This window comes from Suillus subalutaceus (genome assembly GCF_016647625.1).
Source record: "Suillus subalutaceus strain FC151 chromosome Unknown DFJ58scaffold_42, whole genome shotgun sequence".
Lineage (NCBI taxonomy): Eukaryota > Fungi > Basidiomycota > Agaricomycetes > Boletales > Suillaceae > Suillus > Suillus subalutaceus.
In genome coordinates this window covers 272,131-292,836 of record NW_024540291.1, presented here as the reverse complement: position 1 = coordinate 292,836, position 20,706 = coordinate 272,131, and the positions used below count along the sequence as shown (strand labels likewise).

Below are 20,706 nucleotides of genomic sequence, written 5' to 3'. Positions count from 1 at the left end.
CACTCGTAAAACACCCGTTAAGCGCCCGTCACAAGCGCCCGTTATTAGCGCTCAGTCAGCGTCTATACCTATAACCTTTCCAAACCCTAACCCGAACTTCTCTATTCCATTAGCGCCCACTACTTCTATATCCGATATTCCTGATTTCGACTTCCTTACTCAAGCAGTTTAAGTCACGTGACTCTAGAACCTTCGAGAACCCCTGTACAGCCATCACACGTTCCATGACATCATAGTGTAGTTATATTTAGATCATCGTACGATTCCCTTTCCTATTTAATGATTGGCTAGTTAGTTCAGATTCAGATTCAGTCTCCGCTTCAATATATGTATATAGGTAGCTCGTTGTAGTCAGTAGTTCTCCAGTTCAAACCTCTTTTGTATTAGCTTACTGCTAGCAATCCTAAGACGTCCCTGCTATCCTCTCTTCTCTGTTAGATAACCTTTGTTTGAGTCCTAGTCTCTGCCCCAGCGTTAATTCGTTTAAAGGGTTGTGACAGGAAGTCATAGTGGATGATAGTGCGAGTTGTGCAGTAAAGGCCAGTCGTCAGAATTCATAATATGGGCCCATAACAGCCTGCAGAAACGCGAGTCTCTACACCGTTTTGGACAATTCCAGAAGGTAGGTTCAAATTTTTGGCCTTTCCTTTCCTGATCTTGGAGCATATGTTTTCTGGGGCTTCAACCTCAGCCTTCACCTCCGTCTTGACCTCCGTCTTGACCTCCAGTCTTGACCTTGGTATTGCCCTTGCCCTTGGTATGCTGTGTTGCGGTCTTCTGGTTGGAGACATTAACTGACATCTACTAAAGTATCAGTTGTTTCTCACAAAGCCAAAAAGTTCTTACAGAGCTTGTGCGTCGTGCCATGCTAGCCTTAGCATCAATGGTGTGTCAACTGTCATCCGTCATCAAAACCATATGGTCCTCATCTTCAGCAGCAACCTCAAATCCTTCAGCAACCTCCTCAAATCCTTCAGCAGCGTCTGGATCCTCGAGAATCTCCTGGTCCTCAGCAGCATCTGGATGCTTGAGTATCTCCTGGTCCTCAGCAGTGTCCGGATCCTGCAGCATCTCAAATTCTTCAGCAGCATCTCGTTCTTCAGCAGAATACTCTGCATTTTGGAATGAGTGCTTCTTGCCTCTTGATGTGAGTTTCAGTTTCTCTTTCACATGCACAATATTCTAATTTAGGTGAGTACATGTTCAGAATTCAAATGGATACTGACCTTTCCCCTCTGTATTGTTGATGTCGGCTCACTGTACTCTTCAGGTTCATTATCAAGATCCAGGTCGGAATCTGCAAGTTGAAGTTGGGTGATCCTGCCAGAGGCTTGGGCGCTTGGTGGTGAACATGGCTTCAGTTGAGTCTGTGATGCGACTTTGTCTGCCCAGTTGGGAATGGGCCCTTCTAGGTCAGAATTGACGACATGCTTGAGATTAGAACTGATTCGGTATGTGCAGATGTAATCAAAGTAATATAGTGTGAGTTCTGTTAGAATCAGCATCATGGACAAAAAGAAGACTTACAATGTTTTGATTTTCCCATCGTCAATCGTACTTTAAACATGTGTGTCACTGTCACTAGTTGAGATCATGACTCCACCATTGGACAGCTTGCGGTTGGCATCAACGCTGTCCCAAAAGTTCAACTTCAACCCAGCATGTTTCTTCTTTACTGGTTGACCAGTCTGATTGTCTTGAGGAGCCATGGTTGATTGAGGAGCTGTGGTTGACTGAGGAGCTGCAGTTGATTGAGGAGCTATATATGTGCAGGTAAGTCATTCAAGCGCTGGGTCATGACTCACCCATATTGACAGCAGGTGGCGCATCTGCACTTGTTAGATTTGTACTCTTTTTGCTGGTGACGATGCATGGCTGAATGAGTTTTGGAGGCCCGTTCATCACAGTTTTCTGCTGGATGGCCATTGCATCCTCGGCTGCAGCAATTGTTGTACATGACTTATTTACTGCTGCAGCATGAGCATCCTTCTGAGCTTCCTTCTGGGCTTTTTCAGCAGCGACTTCTTCCTTGGATCGGCACTGCACTTGGTTTGCTTCCTGGACGATATTTCCAGGATGTTTGCTTACATTGCCGGGGTGTGTTTTTGGATGGGGAATTAGAAACAAGGGATGAAAGAAGGAGGGACAATTGAAAAGAACGATTCAAGAAAAAAACTACTGACTAAGGTGCCGATTTGAAGTTCGTCCTAAAGTTCAACACTTCAGGGTGAGCCTCTGTCAACTCAATCTGACCCAAAATGAACAAGTTCACACAGTGCCATTACATTGAGTCATTGGATTTTGTGTTCGTCATTTCTAGTGAAATGATCCAACTACCTTGTCGCATTCCTGGTTGCAAACGGGTCTTCAAAAATAAGTCGGGCCAAATGAAGCATGTACGCACAGCGCACAACAGGCCTTTGCGCAATCATGCAACCTTCCATCAAGCAGCTCCTGACCTTCGCTCTCCAAGTCCCCAGAATCCTGCCTTCGATGATCAGCCCCCAGGTCCCCAGCACCATGGTATGCTAGAGGAGGGTGTGCAGTTGGGGCCTCTGTTCTGGATGTTCCACCCTCTTCTTACAGGTAACTAATTCATGTCATTTACTCATTTAGTTCTCACTTGTAGTGCAGGACAAAAGTGTGATGTTCATGGCAACTTTATTGACCAGAATACACCCTCACCACCCAGAACTGAAGCATCACCCACTGACTGGACCCCATATGAGAGCCGGGTTGCATTTGAGACGGCAGAGTTCCTTTATACACGTAACCAAATGTCTGCAGGTCAAATTGACACTCTTCTTGACCTCTGGGTGGCAACACGTATTCAACACAATGACAGTCCTCCGTTCACTGGTCATCGTGACCTATATGAAACTATCAATTAAACTCCCCTCAGCGATGTTGCCTGGGAGACTTTCACCATGTCTTACAATGGACTCAAACCAGCTGAGGATATTCCACCCTGGATGACTGCTAAATACAATGTCTGGTTCTGTGATCCGCATCTCCTCATTCATCACATGCTTTCCAACCCTGACTTCCACGCTGAGATCAAATACATCCCATATCAGGACTATACTAACAATGATCAGCGTTGTTATAAGAACTTTTTCTCTGGTGATTGGGCTTGGAAGCAAGCAGTATAGATTTCACGCCTTGCAGCTACTAATCCTCGAACTAATAGTACATTTTTATACAGGATATTATTGTGGAGGATCCAGAAACCCACGGATCAACCTTTGTGCCTCTAATTATCGGCAGTGACAAGACTACCGTCTTGATAGCTACAGGACACACCGAGTATCATCCACTCTATCTGTCAATCAGAAACATTTTCAATGGAGTTCAGCATGCACATCGCAACAGTGTGGTACTGGCAGGCTTTCTGGCTATTCCAAAAAGTTTGTTGTCCCCTTGATGCACTGATTCACTTAATCACTCGCACTATTTGTACTATAGGCACCAAGGAACATTTGGACGACAAAGACTTTCGCAATTTCCGCCGTCAAATGTTTCACTCCTCACTCGCCAAGATATTTGAGTCTGTGAAGTTGAATATGACGATCCCTGACACTGTGCGCTGCCCTGATGGCCATTATCAATGTATCATCTATGGGCTAGGCCCATACATAGCCAATTATCCAGAGCAACTCATGTTTTTGGGAGTTGTACAAAACTGGTGTCCGAAGTGCGTCCCTTTCTGTTTGACTCATTGACTTACTCTGATATTGTTTAAGGTGTTTAAATCATCATAAGAATCTTGACGGCAACAGCCCATCTTTACTCCGGTGCCAAGAACACACCGACCTCCTGGTTCAAGAACTCCAACATGTTCACCTCTGGCATGAATATGGCATCATTCAAGAGGTCATGGTATGTTCTCATTTTTTGCTCAGATTAACTTCTCATCTGTTTATTCAGCTATTCACAAATAATTTCCCTCAAGCCGATATCCACAAACTTATCTCTCCAGACATCCTGCACCAGATCATCAAGGGGACCTTTAAAGATCACCTTGTCAACTGGGTGGAAGATTATTTGTTACTCACACACAGGGCTTCATGCACAGCTGAAATTATGGACAATATTGATTGAAGGTATGAGTCTTTTTGTTAAAACATAAACATGCTGTACTCATGGTACTCCAACAGGATCACAGCAGTTGCTCCTTTTGCAGGCTTACAGCGCTTTCCAGAAGGGCATGGATTTAAGCAGTGGATGGGTGATGATTCTAAGGCGCTGATGAAGGTATGTCGTGACTGAATGTCTTTATAATGCATAAGTTAACACTACTACTATCTAGGTATATATACCCACCATCAAAGGTTATGTTCCTCGAGATGTCATTCACGCATTTAGCCCATTTCTCAACTTCTGTTACATAGTTCGACAAGATACGCTTACAGAGGATGACCTCACCCAACTTCAAGATTCACTCAGCCGTTTTCACCAGTACTGCCAAATCTTCAAGATGACAGGAGTTGTGCCAGACTTCTCATTTCCACACCAACACTCTCTTAACCACTATTTTCTCATGATCTGGCTCTTTGGTGCCCCAAATGGCCTTTGTTCATTGATAACCGAGTCGAAGCACATCAAGGCCGTTAAAGAGCCCTGGTGTCACTCCAGCAGGTACAAGGCATTAGGCCAAATGCTGATCACAAATCAACACCTCGATAAAATAGCAGCAGTGCGAAGCGACTTTGAAGCTCATGGCATGCTTCAAGGCTTGTGTGTATCTGACGTGTTGCATGCACTGAACAATTGTGAGCGTTTGTTGAATTAAAAGCTTTTTAGATGTTTTAACTTATAATATACAGGTAGTCGTGAGCTGCCAGACAATGACAGTGACAATGACAATGACAACACACTTGAGGGTCTTCCTAACCGTTTGTGCATCAATGAGCAACAGAATCAGTCCGCTGAGGGAGATACAGCTGACATAGTTGATGGACCTACTGTCCAGGCTCACGTGGAACTTGCTGTGATGCCCAGTAGGTTTTTATCTTTATCGCACATTATTTGCTAAAACTTCCTAGTACCAGGTGGTGCACATGATGTCTCTGCACTTGCGCTCGATCTCGATCTTCCAGACTTCCCCATAATGATCCAGCAGTTCCTTTACAACCAGCTTCATATTGAAGACCATGAGGCCCCTGATTTCGACCCAGTGACAGCACCAGCTTTCATGGGCCAAGTTTCGGTTTTCAGCTCAGCAGCAGCATCATTCCATGCCCCCAGTGACCTCAGTGGCACTGGAGGCATGCGATGCGTGTTACAATCAAGTACACCCCTATTCATTTTCTCTTGTTCCTTTGCCTATTTGTATTACATCACAATCGCTATTCAAAGCCATTGCTAGACTTATCTTTTCTTGTCTTGTTACTAAACCATTGTATTACATCATGATCACTATCAAGCTGTCGCTAGGTGATCTATTATTGCTATCTCTGACTCATACATGACTCGTTCTTATCTCTGACTCACTCTGACTTTATAGTACCTGCCCTAAAGTGACTATCATTCATTATATAAACCCACTTTGTACTATGTAGTTCTTTACTTTAATCTTACTAGGTTTTACCTGGAACTTCCTTTGCTTGAGACCTCCAATCTTAAGTCATATTGAACTTGATTCAAGTCGAGGACACTCTCCTTGCCTTGTCTTATTGAACCACCGAACTCTGGTATACGCCAAGAGCCTTGAACTGACCTTGGCCGATTACTCTTATCGAGTAGCCATATGTCAGAACTATCCTAGTTCGTAACAATGCGAGCACATTTGGGCGACGACAACATGATGAGGAGGTCCTGCTAGGAATGACTGTGTATTTGTCAGTACGAACGAGGAGGTCAATTGTGGCTTGGATGGACTTGCTGTCACAAGAGTATTGTGCTTTCTCGGCTCCAAGTACCAGACAAAATACCTGTGATGCGCAGTTGTTCACTGGTTCTCATATGTCATGGAGAGCCGGGATCCTGACACTGGAATGTACATTGTTGCGCCATCAACTACTGATGATGGCACACTGGATATCTCAATCATCCATATTGATTGTATATTCTGTGCAGCTCATCTTATTCCTATCTATGGTACCAATTCTTTGCCTCACAAAATCACCCCTCATGACAGCTACAATGTACATATTTCGTGCATTCTACATCAATAAGTATGCTGGCCATCATGCATTTGAAGTAGCATGAGAGGCAGGTTCGTCATCATCTTCTGTCCTCCCCCTTCGTGGTTTGATCATTTACTAGGACTATCTACATGGATCTTCCAGTCACTGTCTTGTCGTATCCATCCTTATGCTAGCATCAATGGTCATCTGTGACGACACTTACTCCAACAAATCCTGGAGTATTGTAGCGCAGGGCATGTTCCAATTGCGAGAAATAGGTGAGGGGTCAGTATCCTTCCGGTCACCGTCTTTTCATACCTGCACTTATGCTCACATCAAAGGTCATCTGTGACGACACTTACTCCACCAAATCCTGGAGTATTAGTATTCATTCACCATCCAGCAACTCAAAGTGTGCATTCCTACTGCTCAGGGATCTTCCGGTCACTGTCTTTTCATATCTGTGTTTATACTCGCATCAAAGGTCATGTGTGACAACACTTACCCCAACAAATCCTGGAGTATTGTAGCGCAGGGCATGTTCCAATTGCGAGAATAGGTGAGGGGTCAGTATCCTTCCAGTCACCATCTTTTCATACCTGCGCTTATGCTTACATCAAAGGTCATCTGTGACAACACTTACTCCAACAAATCCTGGAGTATTGTAGTGCAGGGCATGCTCCAATTGCGAGAAATAGGTGAGGGGTCAGTATCCTTCCAGTCACCGTCTTTTCATACCTGCGCTTATGCTCGCATCAAAGGTCATCTGTGACGACACTTACTCCAACAAAACGAGCCTGTGCCGGTACCTACCCCCATCAAAGCACAAGATGTTCATGCTTGCTTCGCTGACTGTCTGGTGGAGGCGGCTCATTGAGTGCATCATGGTTTTTGTTGCATTTCTTTTACTGCCGCCTACACACTCATTCAAGTTTTTGTCCATTCAGAATGCCCCCACATGCACTTTAACATTTCCTCTGTGAGGTCCTTCGCTGCTCTTGTCCGCTCCAGCCACTCAAGCAACCATCATTATAGTTTTCTATTGCCACTTCCACGCACATTTTTACCCATCTCGATGGTGCCACTAACATATACACTTTCATGGCAGTTTCCTTATTTCAGAACTGTATAGAAATGTCACCTTAGAAATAAAATTTGCTTATGTCTCCTTATTTTTCCTTATGTTTGTTGTTGTCCTTAGTTTAGAGTGATCAAAATTTCTTATGCTCCTTAAATCTCCTTTGCCGCCTTATGCAGCTTGCTAAGTAGAATAAGGCAAAATAAGCACACCAACATTTTCCTGATGGGAAGGGCCTAAAAGCACTGAATTCGTGGAATTGTCTGACAAAGAAGGGGAGGTGGATGAGTAGTAGTCTTGTTTTGCCTTAGTCTACCCATCAGCCTGACTTATGTATCATAATCATTATCTCTTAACTGTTCGTCGAAACGCGATGTCAATCCATCCACACCATCATGAGATACGCGAGCTCATCGTGTGACACAGTGAGCACGAAGGTTCGATTATTAATAGCCGGCGCGGAGAACACGTCACAGCATTGCCGACATGCCGGCGGTAGTAGTGTCCTACATAGTACATACTACCTACTAGCAGTACAGTAAAGTCGCTCTTTATTCAAACAATATTGAAGGAGGCCGTAGAACGCTGTAACCCCCTTGTTTTATAGGTGCGATACCCATATGTTATCACCTATAATTACCGTTGTTATGTGGGAGTCACAGGTGATTTAAGGGTTGAAAACAACACCGTCCGCTTGCGGGCGTGAAGTGTGATTATATGTAAGTAGTTAAGACTTAACAGTTACGACCAGACCGTTAGGCCAAAAGGCAGTGATAATCAAAGCTCACGCTTGATTATCTCGGACAGTATTTATGTTGATTATGGGAACTCAGGTAAGCAACGAGCTTACACCCTCCCACCTTTTCAGATGTTCTCGAGAGAAGCCCCTTGGAAAGTTTCGCCGAGCCTGCGTTTCGCGCCCGGCTCGGAGAACACCTTTGCCATGACTAATTTTTCAACGACTCTTCTCCGTTTCCTGCCACTGGTTCAACGTTCAACCTCGGATCTACTTGCCACGAGGTGAGTTTCACTGCCATAAGTAGCTTCGGGACTCCAGAGGGAGCAGGTTGAGCAGGCTTTAATTGCCAGTGGTAGCCGAAATACGGTAATTACATAGGCGCAGCATCGGCCTCGTTGTCGCCACACTGCGACAGTGAGTGTGTAACTGGGTCTCTTTAATATGCTTGCAATATTATAGTTTCGTCTCCAAAAGGAGACCCTCTCGTCATTAAATACCTTCCTCACTGCGCCCTTCGAGTCTACAACCTGATCTTTGGTACCGATACCTGCAAAAGTACTGCATTTCCACCTGTTAGGGATCTTTATTATGTTGATACATTGTCAGATTCAAATGTCGAGGAACGTGGTCATCATTGGCCATTCTGGGGTGGGGAAAAGCTCACTCATCAACATGCTTTACCCCAAAGCCAGCGCTCTTACCTCAGACGACATAAATGGTTGCACAACGGCAGAAGAAGTGTATGGGCCCTGTGATATTGGGGAACAGCAATATTGTCAACTACACGATACAATTGGTCTCGAAGAAGGGAAATGGAGCTTCCTTTGGGCCTCGAAAGCGGAAAAGCGACTCAAGAAATACTTGAAGACAATAAACCCGCACCTTCTAGTATACTGCATGCCAGGAGTGAGAAACAGCCTGAAAAAAACCACACGGGCACAACTTTAACAAGTTCAAGTCGGTGGTGGGCAACAGAGTGCCGGTCGTAGTGGTTGTCACCAAATTGGAGGATTCCGGAAATCCTGGTAGTTGGTGGCTTGCGAACCTGGATATGCTCAGAAAGCTCAATATTCCGGAATCTACTAAGCATGCATGCGTCACCATGCAACCCGAGGATGGTCTCTATGATAGTACATCCCGTGAGGCTGTCAAAGCTCTCATCAGGAACAATCTTCACTGACAGATTCATCACGATGGCGCACTTCATATTTCCTCCATAAATCCGTGATCAATATGCCTATACACATTTCACTCAGTACGTTAGATAGATCATGGACTGTATATGGACACACGCTAAGTACTCTGGGAGTTCCCGTCATATTATTAGCATGTGCAGATTCTCAGCCACTTAATCTTCAGTATTTTGTAACGCCTGCGCCGCAGTGTAGTGATATAATATATTGGATACCAGTAACATGGCCTGTCGACTCTTACCTCTAGCTATACCGCTTATTTATCAGGATTCATCACATGCCTTCAATCTTTCTTCTGGGTTGGTAATACAAACCTTGTTGACAATTGCCAAGTTGTGAAAGGCTCTAAATCTGGCCGATCAAAGTCAGCTTTTGTCTCCGACATCTGTCACACACCTTCACTCAAGTCCTTTATGTCTTTCCTCGTCATTACCTCTGCAGATGTATCCAGAATCGTATCGTCAATCCACCACTCCAGGCTTGAGAATCTGATGGCTTTCGTGTTTCACACCCTTTCCTCAGGTTCTGGCTTTGATGCCCCGCTGCGTGAAGCAATTACTATGGCGCAGCACAAGGTACTTTTCATGCCCGCACGAGTGCAAGGATTAGGGACCAGCATCAAGGTGGTCTCAATTCCGCGTCATCCTGCTAATCAAGGAGGGCTTCCTGCGTCCAGCCTGGTTTTGGACGAAAATACGGGCGGCATACGTGCAATCGTGAACGCGAGGCAACTAACAGCTCTTCGTACAGCTGCCGGTGCGCTCTCAATCCGTTCTGATAAACAAGCATGGAAATCAATATACACATGAGCAGGTTCTCTTCTTGCTACGTGTCTTCTCTTGTCTGTTCAAGACCCAAGCACGTTCCTTGCTTTCGGAGCAGGCAAGCAAATTGAGGCTCACGTGGATCTCCACCTTCGTGCCTATTCCACCATCGAAACTTGCACGATAGTCAACAAGTCAAACAATCAAAGACTTGCTGATCTTATCATCCGCCTGAAGTCAGCTCATCCAACAGTCACATTTCAGTCTCTCATTTTGAAGGATGACCTCGATCGACTGGAACAAGTTACCCGTGCAGCTAATATCATATGCACGGCCACATCTTCAAAGGAGCCACTTTTCGAGGCGAAATGGGTTTCTCCAGGGACGCATCTCAATCTCATTGGGAGCTACACGCCTGAAATGGCAGAAGTTTCTTCAGAGTTGTTGCATCAGGCTGGAAAAGTGGTTGTGGACTCCAGAGAAGCATGCGCGTCTGAGGCCGGAGAGCTCATAAAGGCCAGGTTTAATGAAAAGGACATGGTTGAAATTGGAACGCTGGTCCATTTTGACAACAACTCGCCGGATGCTGACTACAAGAAGGTTCATGCGTTGTGCGACGAGGTAAGACAGGCTGGTGAAATCACTATATTCAAGAGCGTGGGCGTAGGATTGCAGGACGTAGCCATCACGAATATGGTAGTGAATCTCGCGGGAGAGATTAGTACTCGTATTGACTCCTATGATGACAATCAGTTTTGAAACATTAAATCCTCACTAGCAATTTGTTGAAGATGTTCAAGAAGTAATACATTCAAGACCCCTTCGAATTTACAATCATGCCTTCATTGTATATGCAAGCTGGGTGCCCATTGCGAACAAGACTGAGGTATGAGGATGGATTCTGCGAACCTCTTTGCTTACTTGGCAGCTGGAGGAGATAGTAAGTACTGGTGGTGATTCGGTTGAACAACATAATGGTTTGCTCAGATACAGCCATACCAGATCGAAATCAGACTCTGGAACACGGGTCGGTCTGCACCTTGGAGAGAAAATCTTAATCAACCCTAGCGCTCGAGGAACGCACTCGAAAAAAACCTTCTGATCCAGGACCAAAAACTGAGAATAAATAAAACGCGTCATCGAACAGTAGCGTAAAAGGCCACCATCTATATAATTGTCGTACAGAGTCAGCAGTAGGTAGATATCTGAGTGGGACGTTATATAAATCAAACGCCGAACCTTCAAGTTGACCACATGTACAAATCACAAACACCAACCCACAGCCCGCCCAATATCCCTAATACTCCTGCGATCACTCAACGTCAAAGCTGTCGTGAGACTTTCCCGCTCCTTGTCCTTGCGGCCCTGTAGCCCGTATGCCATGGCCAAGTAGTACCAGGCCTCAGGAACGTTCCAGCCAGGTCCTCGGGTGACGTGGCCGAGAATCCCAGCAACTAGATCAACCTTATCCGAGTCAACTGCATCAGTCGAAGACTTCGTGGAAAGGTAGACGCGACACAAGTGCACAGATGCAGCGATATCGTCAGGCGATATAAACAGGGCTTTTTGAAAAGCTTCTAGAGCCTCTCTATTACGATCTAGCGTCATGTAGTATAGCCCAAGCTGTGTCACAGTTAGCGAACGCTCTGGCAGAAGATGCGCGATATGCGCACCTGTACCCAAACAGCAGGATTTTCAGAGTCTTTGACTTCTGCTTCTTGGATTGCGCCTTTGGCTTGTTCGATTTTACCAAGTCGTCGAAAAGTGGCAGCAGACATAGCCCAAATGTCGCTTATGAGCTTGTCGTTCTTCGTCGCGTGGAGCGTAGGTGTTTCCTCCGGCACCGGAGGAAGAGGGGGAGGTGGAGCGGGTGGTGACTCGATGGGTGCGGCAGCTGCATTATGACGAATCAGAGAACGTAGCCGACGGCGGGAGTGTATTGACGACGCTTGATAGTTATGGTTCTGTAGCACAGCATGAAAGTCTAGAAAAAATTGTGAAGAAAGGCGTGGTGGGTAAAACAAAAAAGTAGTTTACCTGGTGCCGAGCTTGTCCTCTTCAAATATCCGTTTCGCACAACGCCGTGTCCGAGTTTCCTCGAAATAGTACTGATCCTTTCCTGCCCTTTATGGACATGGGCTTTCAGCATCTGTTGCACTTTCCTACCAGTGCCATCTGCTGAAGAGGAGCGTCTACCCTTCAGCGATTCCTTCTCATCCATGCTGAATGGAAAATGACGATGTGGCTCAGCCGGCGTTGCAGGTGTGACGGTAATTGGCGGAAGCTCCGATAATGGGAGGTCTTGTTGACCAAGAGAAAGACCCAGAGATCCATGCTGGTCTGCACTAGGACCTTTTTCATTCAGTGGGTCTTGCGTTGGCTGATGCAGCACTGATGACGTTTGTGTAGTCCTGGCGCCGGTACCAGTATCTATCGACGACCTCGCTGATGTGCGCAAGCCACAACCAGATAAAATCAGCTCCATACAGCCCGAGGTGGGATGAAGAACAAGGGAAGCTTGCTTCCTGGACTCACGCTGCGTCTCTGTCATAGACCCTGAGGTGGAGGGCGACCCTTTACGTTCCGCAACCCAGCCAAATACGTCAACCCACCGCCCCTCTGCACCTTCAGGGCCTTCTATGTGTTCGGCGAGTGCCATCTTGTGTCATTCTGAGCTGGAGGGCGTAATCAAATGTGTCACAAGGAGAAGGCAGCGGGTGGTCGGGTAATGGTCGGAGGAGAGTGGCAGATGGGGGTATAGTGGTTGCCTGTGGATCAAGAAGCCTCTTGTGCTCAGATATCGGACCATCAGCATCATTTGGCGGTAGATGTGCAGCTGAAAGCTTTGAATGACCGTTTGCTTGTGCGTGCTGATGGTCCAATTCAAAGTCTTTAGCCTGGATACCATTAGCCACAGGTGTTTTCACCACGATGTCATCGGCAGTATTTTCCGCGTCGAGTCTAGCATGAACTTTCCGCATCCTGCTTGCTCCATCTAGATCTGCGCCCACTTCTAAAACACCGGCCGCCTTCTCCCACTCGCCGTTAGCACTAAGTAACAAGCCAAGAAGATGCCAATGTCGAATCTCATCAGCATCGTCTTCAACAGCTACGCGAGCGGATACGATCGCTTCGTCCACATTTTGCGAACTTCCAGGTAAAGAAAGTGCGATCGCGAGTTGATGATGCGCAGCAGGTGTAGGGTAGGTCGCGACAGACTTCAAGTAGGCAGCGAGGGCGCGACCTAGACGAGCCTGTCGCGTGTAGTGGTCCTGCTCTGATATAGTATAAGATTTCAGTCATCAAATATCGAAAAGGAACACCTACCTATGATTGCCAGTGTTGTGTAATATACGCCTTCGGCCAGTGCGACTCTCGCCACCATCTCCTTGTCGTCCTCATCCAGCCTCGTTTTCGCCGTTTCGATCATGTCCCCTGCCTCCTTGGCATCGTCGATACCATCCTGGCGTGAGATGGTAAGACGACAGAGCATCCGGGCACCATTGATAAGCGTCTCAACCCAATGACGATCCGTATCAAAGTCATTATCCACACCTGCTTCTCGTGCTTTTGAAACGACTTGAACATATAACCTCAGGGTACGTTTAGCCAGCTCCGCGTCGCCGGAAATAGAAAGCAGTCGTGTCATATGTCGGTAAATACGATATGAGTTGAAGGTCAGGCGGGTAGCCCACCAGAGTATCTATATCGGGTCAGTGAACCGATTGAAATCCAGCCCGTGCAATCTTACATCGAGAACCCAACGGACACGGTCAGACATGGCTCCATTGGTCTCCCACACTGCCACGCACAAGTCTACAAAATCCTCCACTTTGACATTGCGTTCACCAGCCTTGGGGAAAGTAGTGCAAGTTCCTAAAATTGTGCGATATTCGTGGATGACAGAGCGAGCAGTACTTATCCATTGAAGTGGTTTCGCTGACTGAAGTGACGAATTAGGAGTGGCTGTAGCTGATGACGTCTGATATTGGATGATTAACGCTCGGAGGTAAAGGACTGCAACTGTGGAGCGGTGACCTGTGCGAAATGTCGCCGGCCAATGCGCGCTGCAAACGTGATAATGGGTGAACATGGTCCAAATAAGGCCATCGTTCTCGTCCAGACGGCAAAGCCGTGAAAGGAGTGAGATGGTCCTGAACATGAGACGTTCTGTCCAACGCCATAGCTCGCGGTAGTTGTCAAATGAGGCGGAAGATGAGTGTGTGGCAACGAGTGTCCGTGGTATCTCGGACTCGATGCTACTCAGAAGTGGAAGGGCGTTCGAGTAGGCTTGGATTGCTTTCTTGGGTTGTGACAATTTTTCGCAACACATGCCTATTGGAGTGGGTCAATGCGGTAAAGTAAATAATGGAACGACATACCTTGTAAGCATGTGCTTCTTATGGATTCGATGATTGCCCAAGCTCTCCCATCCTTGATGTCAGCTGTCGAACCAGGAAAGTCAGCGGAAACAAAACTGCCAGTCCATGAGGATGAGGTTTCAGTAATTGATCCAGGTACTTGAAGTGCGGAATTATCTGAACGAGTGGTAAAAGATGGAGGTATATGACTCTGCGCCTCGAGCAGCTTCGGTACTTTTAACAAGTAAGAAAGGCATTCCGAGAACTGGCCGAAGGCATACGCGTAGAGCGCAAGCGCATGCTGTAGAGACTATATGACCATCTTCAGTATTGCACGAAATACGGATGGAGGGTGAATTACATCGAAATTCTTGCTGTCCAGACTCCTCAATATCTCATACCCGCCTCTAGCCTCCTCTATTCGCTCCAGTGGTAAGAGACACTCGTCGCCAAGAACGAGCTCGTCATCATTTTCTAAACCTAGCTGATCCACGTCCTCTGTGTCTGCTCCGAGCAGCAAAAATAGAGCTTGAGTTTGTGATGCGACCTCTGCGACGTCTTGGAAACCTTTACAGTGCTTGTTGAACTTGCGTAGGATATGAAACCAAGATAACGGGGAGCTATTTTGAGCTGTTCCGGGTGAAGGAGACGACCATTGACCTGCAGTGAGAGCAGCCCTTAGTTGAGCCCAGTAGTACTTGTCTTTTGCATGGGCCATGTACATATGCTCATCATTGTAGGAGCAACCCTAAGTTATGATATTCACGATTCGACCCCCCAAGAAGTCAACCCCCCTGATTCATTCTTAATCACCTTCCTTTTATAGCGGCATGGGCGTCGCTAGAAGCTCTGCCTTTGCATTGGATTCTGGACGGTCAGTCGTTCGTTGTCTTGTTTCTTGTAGACATGGCTTCTCCTTCTCCATCATTGACACCACCAGCCCTGACACCGGATTACACTGGCTCAGCTTCTACAGACTCTCAAATTCATGCAGAAGCAGCAGTCAAGCACTTGAAAGCGCGTCGTTCGACCGCTTTTTACCCTAATATGAATTCTGCCAACAAACCAGTCAAGCCATTCAGCAGGAGCGCAGCAAAACGTCAGAGCGTCATGACACTCGGAAGCATTGAGCATCTTCAGCACTATTTTACGAAGACAGGCATCGTTGCCAAGCCCAAGTACGTGTTTCTTTCTCTCGTCGGCTTTCTGCTCATACTGTGTCAAGCCCATCGAAAAAGTTCAGCAATCAACTCGTCCCAGCTCTCGGTGGAATTTCTGCAGCCAAATCTGCTAAAGTGTCATTGGGCAGTCTATCGGAGTTCGAGTTGCCCCCATCACCAATTATTCCGCAGATCCACCAGCCAACTTTCCCTCCGTTTGTGAAGACATATGAAACGGACCCTGAAGCGTTCCTTCCAGGCGTCATAGAAGACCTCATGGCTGTTGCAGATGCGTGGGGCTTGTCAAGTAGTAAAAATGACAGTCCGAGACGCGATCTTGATCTCCTTAGTCCACACGCGTCCGACACTCCCCGAGATCGTCTGGATATTCTGAACTTGCTCAAGATCACGACGCGCGCCATTCGTTCAGTGCGCAACTACGTGATTGCATTACCAGATGATTCCGCTGGAACTCTCCGTAGCCAGTACCGCAACAAGGTCGCGGCAAGTCCACCCCACCCAAAAAGAAACACGCCGCACCAGAAAGCCCAGGCAGATCCCCTGTCACTTGTCCGCAAGTCTGCGTTGGAAGTTTTGGCTGTTCTCCGCGAACTCGAAGAGCGCGCACGCGTACCTCTATCTGACGAGGCTTATGACGTGCAAAGTGATCACGGTTCCGTTCCTGATCACACGAGTGCATCACCATCGCGTGTGGCATCACCCGCTGCGATTTCAGACACGTCTCATGATCATGATCACGACCTTTCTATAGATCCAGACATGTCGATTTCTTTCGTGCACGTACAAGGTCGACACGAATCCGTGCCGGTGTGGGAGGATGACTACTATGACTCGATCATGAGCGAAGAGGAAGGAGAAAAGAGAGATCACTGGGACGACCGTTTAGTGCTGGGCGGGGGCTGGCTATACAAACAGGACATGACGCTGGCCGACCTAGCGAAAGAGGAGCAAGTTGTGAGGCGGTATGTAGATGTGGTAGATGATGTTCTGTTCGGAGAGGTCAAGGAGGGTAAAAGAGGCTGGGAGCGAGAACACGAGAGGTTTGCAAAGAAAGAGAGAGAGGGCCGGTTGAAGAACAGGCGTGTTAGCGCCGGCGATGCAGATCCTTTTCGGTCTCCGTCCTCGCCTCCATCGTCTAGGCGGGCGGTATCGTCCGGTTTGCTAGATTCGATGCAAAAACTTACAATGATGGAAGAGAACGAGGACATGGCAGCCCTTTCTGAGGAGGGAAGTGTAGATGAAGAGGACTTACCCATGTGGGCGATGCGTGGATCCTTTGCCGAACACCCATTAGGTTGGTCCTTTCAACTACTTGATTCTCCCAAACCTAATCGAGTTCCGGCAGGCCGGGCGCATGCCCTCATCCACGCTCTGCTTCCGGAACACCTTTGTTCGTTGCTACCGCCCGTGACAGATAGAAACGCATTCCTTCTCGCACTGTCGTCCGGCCAGTTTCTGTGCATAGCATACAACACCGGCGTCCGGTGGTCACGTAAACCCTGGGGTTTTATTTCGCCCGATTCCATCCATGATATCGTGGCACTGGAAGCTGCGGAAGACGAGAAAGAAAGGAGTAGGACTGGCTGGACGTTCAGACGAACAGATAACCTTCGATTGTGGGCTGCGTACGTTGTTCTCTTCTCCAGGTTGCGTCTCTTAACGTCAGCCCGCCATCTATCTAGCGCACTAAAAATTCGATACCTCTTGCCAATGATCGTACCCTCCGCACCCGGCCGGACAGATAACCAACTCAAGCCTTCACATAGTACGCCAGCAAACTCTCCCTCAAAGATACGGTTCCCCTCCACAGAGCCCCCGATCATCTTCGATCCCCGCCTCGTTGCGCGCAAGGACGAGGGGTGGGATACCATGCTCCAGGATACCCTGCTTAGATGGGTAGAAGTTGTCGTCGGTGAGCAAAGGGGCGAGCGGTAACTTGCCTCCTCTCATCTCCGCATTTTCACACCTCTTTTCTCGTGTGGATCTTTTGTTATTTGGGCTTTTGGCTGTTTTATTTCTATTCCCTCAAGACTTCATAAATCATCACACATTTCAATCACATCATGCATCTATATCCTATTGCTACCCGCTCTCTATCGCAGCTGTTTACTGTAGATGGATAACGCATACACACCTACTCAAACACTATCACATATGATGTACCTCAAGACTCATTTATCATTTCAGAAATTCACTACTTACAAAGGTTAACTAATGCCACGTGTTGGTATTACGATCGATAGGTGGAGCCTCTGCTGGCACTTGCGCCATTGCTATCCATGAGCAGAAGTCTGGATCAACTTTGAGCGTTTGAATCGAGCGCTTAGGGGAAGCTGTAAATTGGCTCTAGTCAACGATTATGTAAAACACAACTGCGACTCCGAATGGGGATGATAATCATGCGCGCACAAGCGACAGCTTCCCATTTCTAATGGAACCCACAGAGGATTATTCTTTCCCTCCAGCCTCTTTCAAGCCTCTTTTGACTGAGATTTCTGGGCTTCTAAGGTCGACCTCGTCGACGCTTGCAGTAGCAGAAACTACAGCAGGTGGTCTCGTGTCAGCTTCCCTGCTCTCTGTGTCTGGAGCAAGTAAGTTCTTTGTGGGAGGAGCGACAGTGTACACCACAAAGTCACGGAGGGCTTGGGCGGGTTGGACCGATGAGAACTTGGTGAACTACAAGTATGTTTATCATGGTGGCTTGTTACTGTCATCGGCTGCTAATAGTCTGTCCTGCCTAGTGGACCCACACCGGAACTCGTCACAGAGCTCGCAGCGAACGTTAGGGAGCAGATGGATGTCACATACTGCGTTGGGGAGTCGGGTGCTACAGGTCCTACCGTCCCGGGACCGCCATTTGTTCATATGTGGGCTTTACCATTCATTTCGCTGATGACTCGACATTAACTCTTGCGACTTGCAGAGCAGGGCAGACATGTATCGCCGTCGTGTCTCGTGAAGGTTTCGCGACTCGTGTCGTGAACACAGGTATCGCAGATAGGGAGAAGAACATGGTGGCTTTTACGAAGGCAACTTTGGAGTTGCTCAGGGACGTTCTCGCAGGAGACGTTAAACTGGAGCAGCAGCGCCGGCCTGACTCGGAGGGTTCGGAGGCTGCCAGGTTTTGAGCATTTCACGCCATAGTATAAGGTTTCTCCATTTCACATTCCACCGCCACCCATTGTCTTGTCTACTTCTATTGCAGCTGTTTACCATCGCATACATATTGCATGCACACCTTCCTAGGCCTCATATGTTGTTGACACGTGATGTGATCTACCTCCGAAATATGATACATCATACACTCCAAACCTCATCAAACGATCTAGTAGCCGACTCTTGTGTTCCGTTATCACCTCAAACTCCGAAGTCAAATGAGTGATCGTGCGCAGAGCTCATCAGCCTCGATCTTTCGTGACGGTCATGGACCCAACTTGAATGCTACCCTATAGATTGGTACTAGCCGTCGTAGATCCTTCCCTTGCTGTTACCTCATGTAAGTGACTACATACACACTGAGTTCAACGCTCGGCATCTGATTTGTTTCTACCATTTCAGGTTCTGAATTTTAATTTGCGTGCACATTGTGATTGAAATATATGTGGAAAAGTGTCGAGCAGTCTTGAAGGGGATGGCCTCCCGGCCATCATCATCAGAATGAATATTTGCTCATGGACGGTTTCCTTGGAGGTTCATTTCAACTGGTCTTAGGCAAGTGGTCACCACAGCAGAATTAAAATCTGTTTCTCTTGGGCTGCGCCAGTTCGAAACCTGCCGACAACAAGGCTTTTCCTCTCTAGGAACACACCTTGATGTCCACTCATGGATGGTTTCGTCGGACGTTCATCTCAACTGGTCCTAGACAAGTAAGTAGTCACCACAACGGAATCAAAATCTGTTTCGCTTGAACTGTGCAGGTTCGAAACCTTCTGACGACGTAATTTTTTCTATCAGAACACACCTTGACATTCACTCATGGACGGTTTCGTCAGCCGTGCATCTTAACTGGCCTTAGACCACAATGGAATTAAAATCTGTTTCTCTTGGACTGCGCAGGTTTGAAACGTGCCGATAAGAAGTTTTTTTTCTATCAGAACACGCCTTGGTGTCTCGCTCATGGATGGTTTCCCTGCGCAGCAGTCTCAACTGGCCTTAGGCAATTGGTCACCGCAACAGAATTGAAATCTGTTGACCTTGGCCTGCATAGGTTCGAAACCTGTTAACGACAAGGTTTTTTGCTATTGGAACGCACCTTGACATTTACCCATGCATGGTTTCGTTTAAGGTGGTTACCACAACAGAATTGAAATTTGTTTCTCTCGGACTGCGCAGGTTAGAAACTTGCCCAACGACAGCTTTTTTCCATCTCAACTCTGTCCTCGCGAAAGTGGTGGCTGCAACAGAATCTAAATCTGTCTCCTGGACTGTGCCGGTGTAGGTTCGAAACCTGCTGACGACAAGGTTTTTTTCCCTTTCGGGACACGCCTTGAAGATTCACTCATGCACAGTTCCTCGGAGGGGATACTAACTGGCCTTAGCCAAGTGGTTACCACAACGGAATTAAAATCTGTTTCTCTTGGACTGCGCAGGTTTGAAACGTGCCGACAAAGGGTTTTTTTCTATCAGAACACGCCTTGATGTTTCGCTCATGGATGGTTTCCTTGCAGGTTCCTCTCAGATGGTCTTGGGCAAGTGGTCACCGCAACCGAATTGAAATCGGTTTCTCTTGTCCTGCACAGGTTCGAAACCTGCTGATGACAAGGTTTTTTGCTGTTGGTCCTCGGAACACACCCTGACATTCACTTATGGATGGTTTCGTCGAAGGCGCATCTTAACTGGTCTTAGACAAGTGGTTCCCATCACAGAATTGAAATCTGTTTCTCTTGGACTGCGCAGGTTTGAAACTTGCCCAACGACAGCTTTTTTCTATCAGGACACTCCTTGAAAATTCGCTCACGAATGGTTTCCGCGGAGGTCCATCACAACTTCGTCCCGACCAAAGTGGTTACCACAACAGAATCTAAATCTGTCTCCTGGACTGTGCCAGCGCAGGTTCGAAACCTGCCAACCTGCTAACGACGACAATTTTTTTTCTACAGGAACATGCCTTGAAGATTCACTCATGAATGACTTCCTCGGAGGTCCATCCTAACTGGTCTTAGCCAGGTTATTACCACAACAGAATCAAAATCTGTTAAACCTGCGGTCGACAAAGTTTTTTTCCGGAACACGCCTTGAAGATTCACTCTTGGAGCAGGTCCA

The 20,706-nt window shown here is 47.2% G+C and overlaps 8 protein-coding genes across 8 annotated transcripts; 6 read left to right on the top strand and 2 right to left on the bottom strand.

The window, feature by feature from the left end:
* Window positions 1-687: 687 nt before the first annotated feature.
* DFJ58DRAFT_727062 (uncharacterized protein) lies at window positions 688-1,926 on the bottom strand (the record flags this gene model as incomplete). Its single annotated transcript, XM_041385437.1, has 6 exons — window positions 688-794; window positions 847-868; window positions 916-1,182; window positions 1,227-1,489; window positions 1,577-1,759; window positions 1,806-1,926. The coding sequence occupies 6 exons, from the start codon at window positions 1,924-1,926 to the stop codon at window positions 688-690; spliced, it is 963 nt and encodes a 320-aa protein (XP_041244804.1).
* Window positions 1,927-2,258: 332 nt separating this feature from the next.
* On the top strand, window positions 2,259-6,210 carry DFJ58DRAFT_716023 (uncharacterized protein; the record flags this gene model as incomplete). Its single annotated transcript, XM_041384179.1, has 14 exons — window positions 2,259-2,586; window positions 2,635-2,851; window positions 2,903-3,146; window positions 3,206-3,407; window positions 3,466-3,694; window positions 3,744-3,879; window positions 3,928-4,046; window positions 4,158-4,254; window positions 4,310-4,750; window positions 4,919-5,000; window positions 5,052-5,291; window positions 5,815-5,935; window positions 5,978-6,146; window positions 6,178-6,210. 14 exons carry the CDS (start codon window positions 2,259-2,261, stop codon window positions 6,208-6,210), a joined length of 2,658 nt encoding a protein of 885 aa, XP_041244803.1.
* Window positions 6,211-6,525: 315 nt separating this feature from the next.
* Window positions 6,526-6,687, top strand: DFJ58DRAFT_659236 (uncharacterized protein; the record flags this gene model as incomplete). Its single annotated transcript, XM_041382074.1, has 1 exon — window positions 6,526-6,687. A coding segment is annotated over one exon (162 nt), but the record flags the coding sequence as incomplete, so codon positions are not given.
* Window positions 6,688-8,533: 1,846 nt separating this feature from the next.
* On the top strand, window positions 8,534-8,893 carry DFJ58DRAFT_659244 (uncharacterized protein; the record flags this gene model as incomplete). The annotated part of the gene is made up of 1 exon (XM_041382076.1): window positions 8,534-8,893. The coding sequence occupies one exon, from the start codon at window positions 8,534-8,536 to the stop codon at window positions 8,891-8,893; it is 360 nt and encodes a 119-aa protein (XP_041244801.1).
* A 474-nt stretch (window positions 8,894-9,367) lies between these two features.
* On the top strand, window positions 9,368-10,752 carry DFJ58DRAFT_784137 (NAD-P-binding protein). The gene is made up of 2 exons (XM_041389939.1): window positions 9,368-9,894; window positions 9,952-10,752. Exons 1-2 carry the CDS (start codon window positions 9,552-9,554, stop codon window positions 10,659-10,661), a joined length of 1,053 nt encoding a protein of 350 aa, XP_041244800.1. The 5' UTR covers window positions 9,368-9,551; the 3' UTR covers window positions 10,662-10,752.
* Window positions 10,753-10,993: 241 nt separating this feature from the next.
* On the bottom strand, window positions 10,994-15,000 carry DFJ58DRAFT_784134 (uncharacterized protein). Its single transcript, XM_041389938.1, has 9 exons — window positions 14,625-15,000; window positions 14,285-14,573; window positions 13,654-14,237; window positions 13,230-13,605; window positions 12,604-13,179; window positions 12,438-12,536; window positions 11,940-12,347; window positions 11,576-11,886; window positions 10,994-11,525 (listed from the first exon to the last, which is right to left on the bottom strand). Exons 1-9 carry the CDS (start codon window positions 14,985-14,987, stop codon window positions 11,166-11,168), a joined length of 3,366 nt encoding a protein of 1,121 aa, XP_041244799.1. The 5' UTR covers window positions 14,988-15,000; the 3' UTR covers window positions 10,994-11,165.
* A 47-nt stretch (window positions 15,001-15,047) lies between these two features.
* Window positions 15,048-17,653, top strand: DFJ58DRAFT_745182 (uncharacterized protein). The gene is made up of 3 exons (XM_041387373.1): window positions 15,048-15,441; window positions 15,489-16,738; window positions 16,790-17,653. The coding sequence occupies exons 1-3, from the start codon at window positions 15,170-15,172 to the stop codon at window positions 17,377-17,379; spliced, it is 2,112 nt and encodes a 703-aa protein (XP_041244798.1). The 5' UTR covers window positions 15,048-15,169; the 3' UTR covers window positions 17,380-17,653.
* A 202-nt stretch (window positions 17,654-17,855) lies between these two features.
* Window positions 17,856-18,811, top strand: DFJ58DRAFT_683117 (uncharacterized protein). Its single transcript, XM_041383255.1, has 3 exons — window positions 17,856-18,126; window positions 18,186-18,311; window positions 18,368-18,811. The coding sequence occupies exons 1-3, from the start codon at window positions 17,876-17,878 to the stop codon at window positions 18,570-18,572; spliced, it is 582 nt and encodes a 193-aa protein (XP_041244797.1). The 5' UTR covers window positions 17,856-17,875; the 3' UTR covers window positions 18,573-18,811.
* Window positions 18,812-20,706: the final 1,895 nt, after the last annotated feature.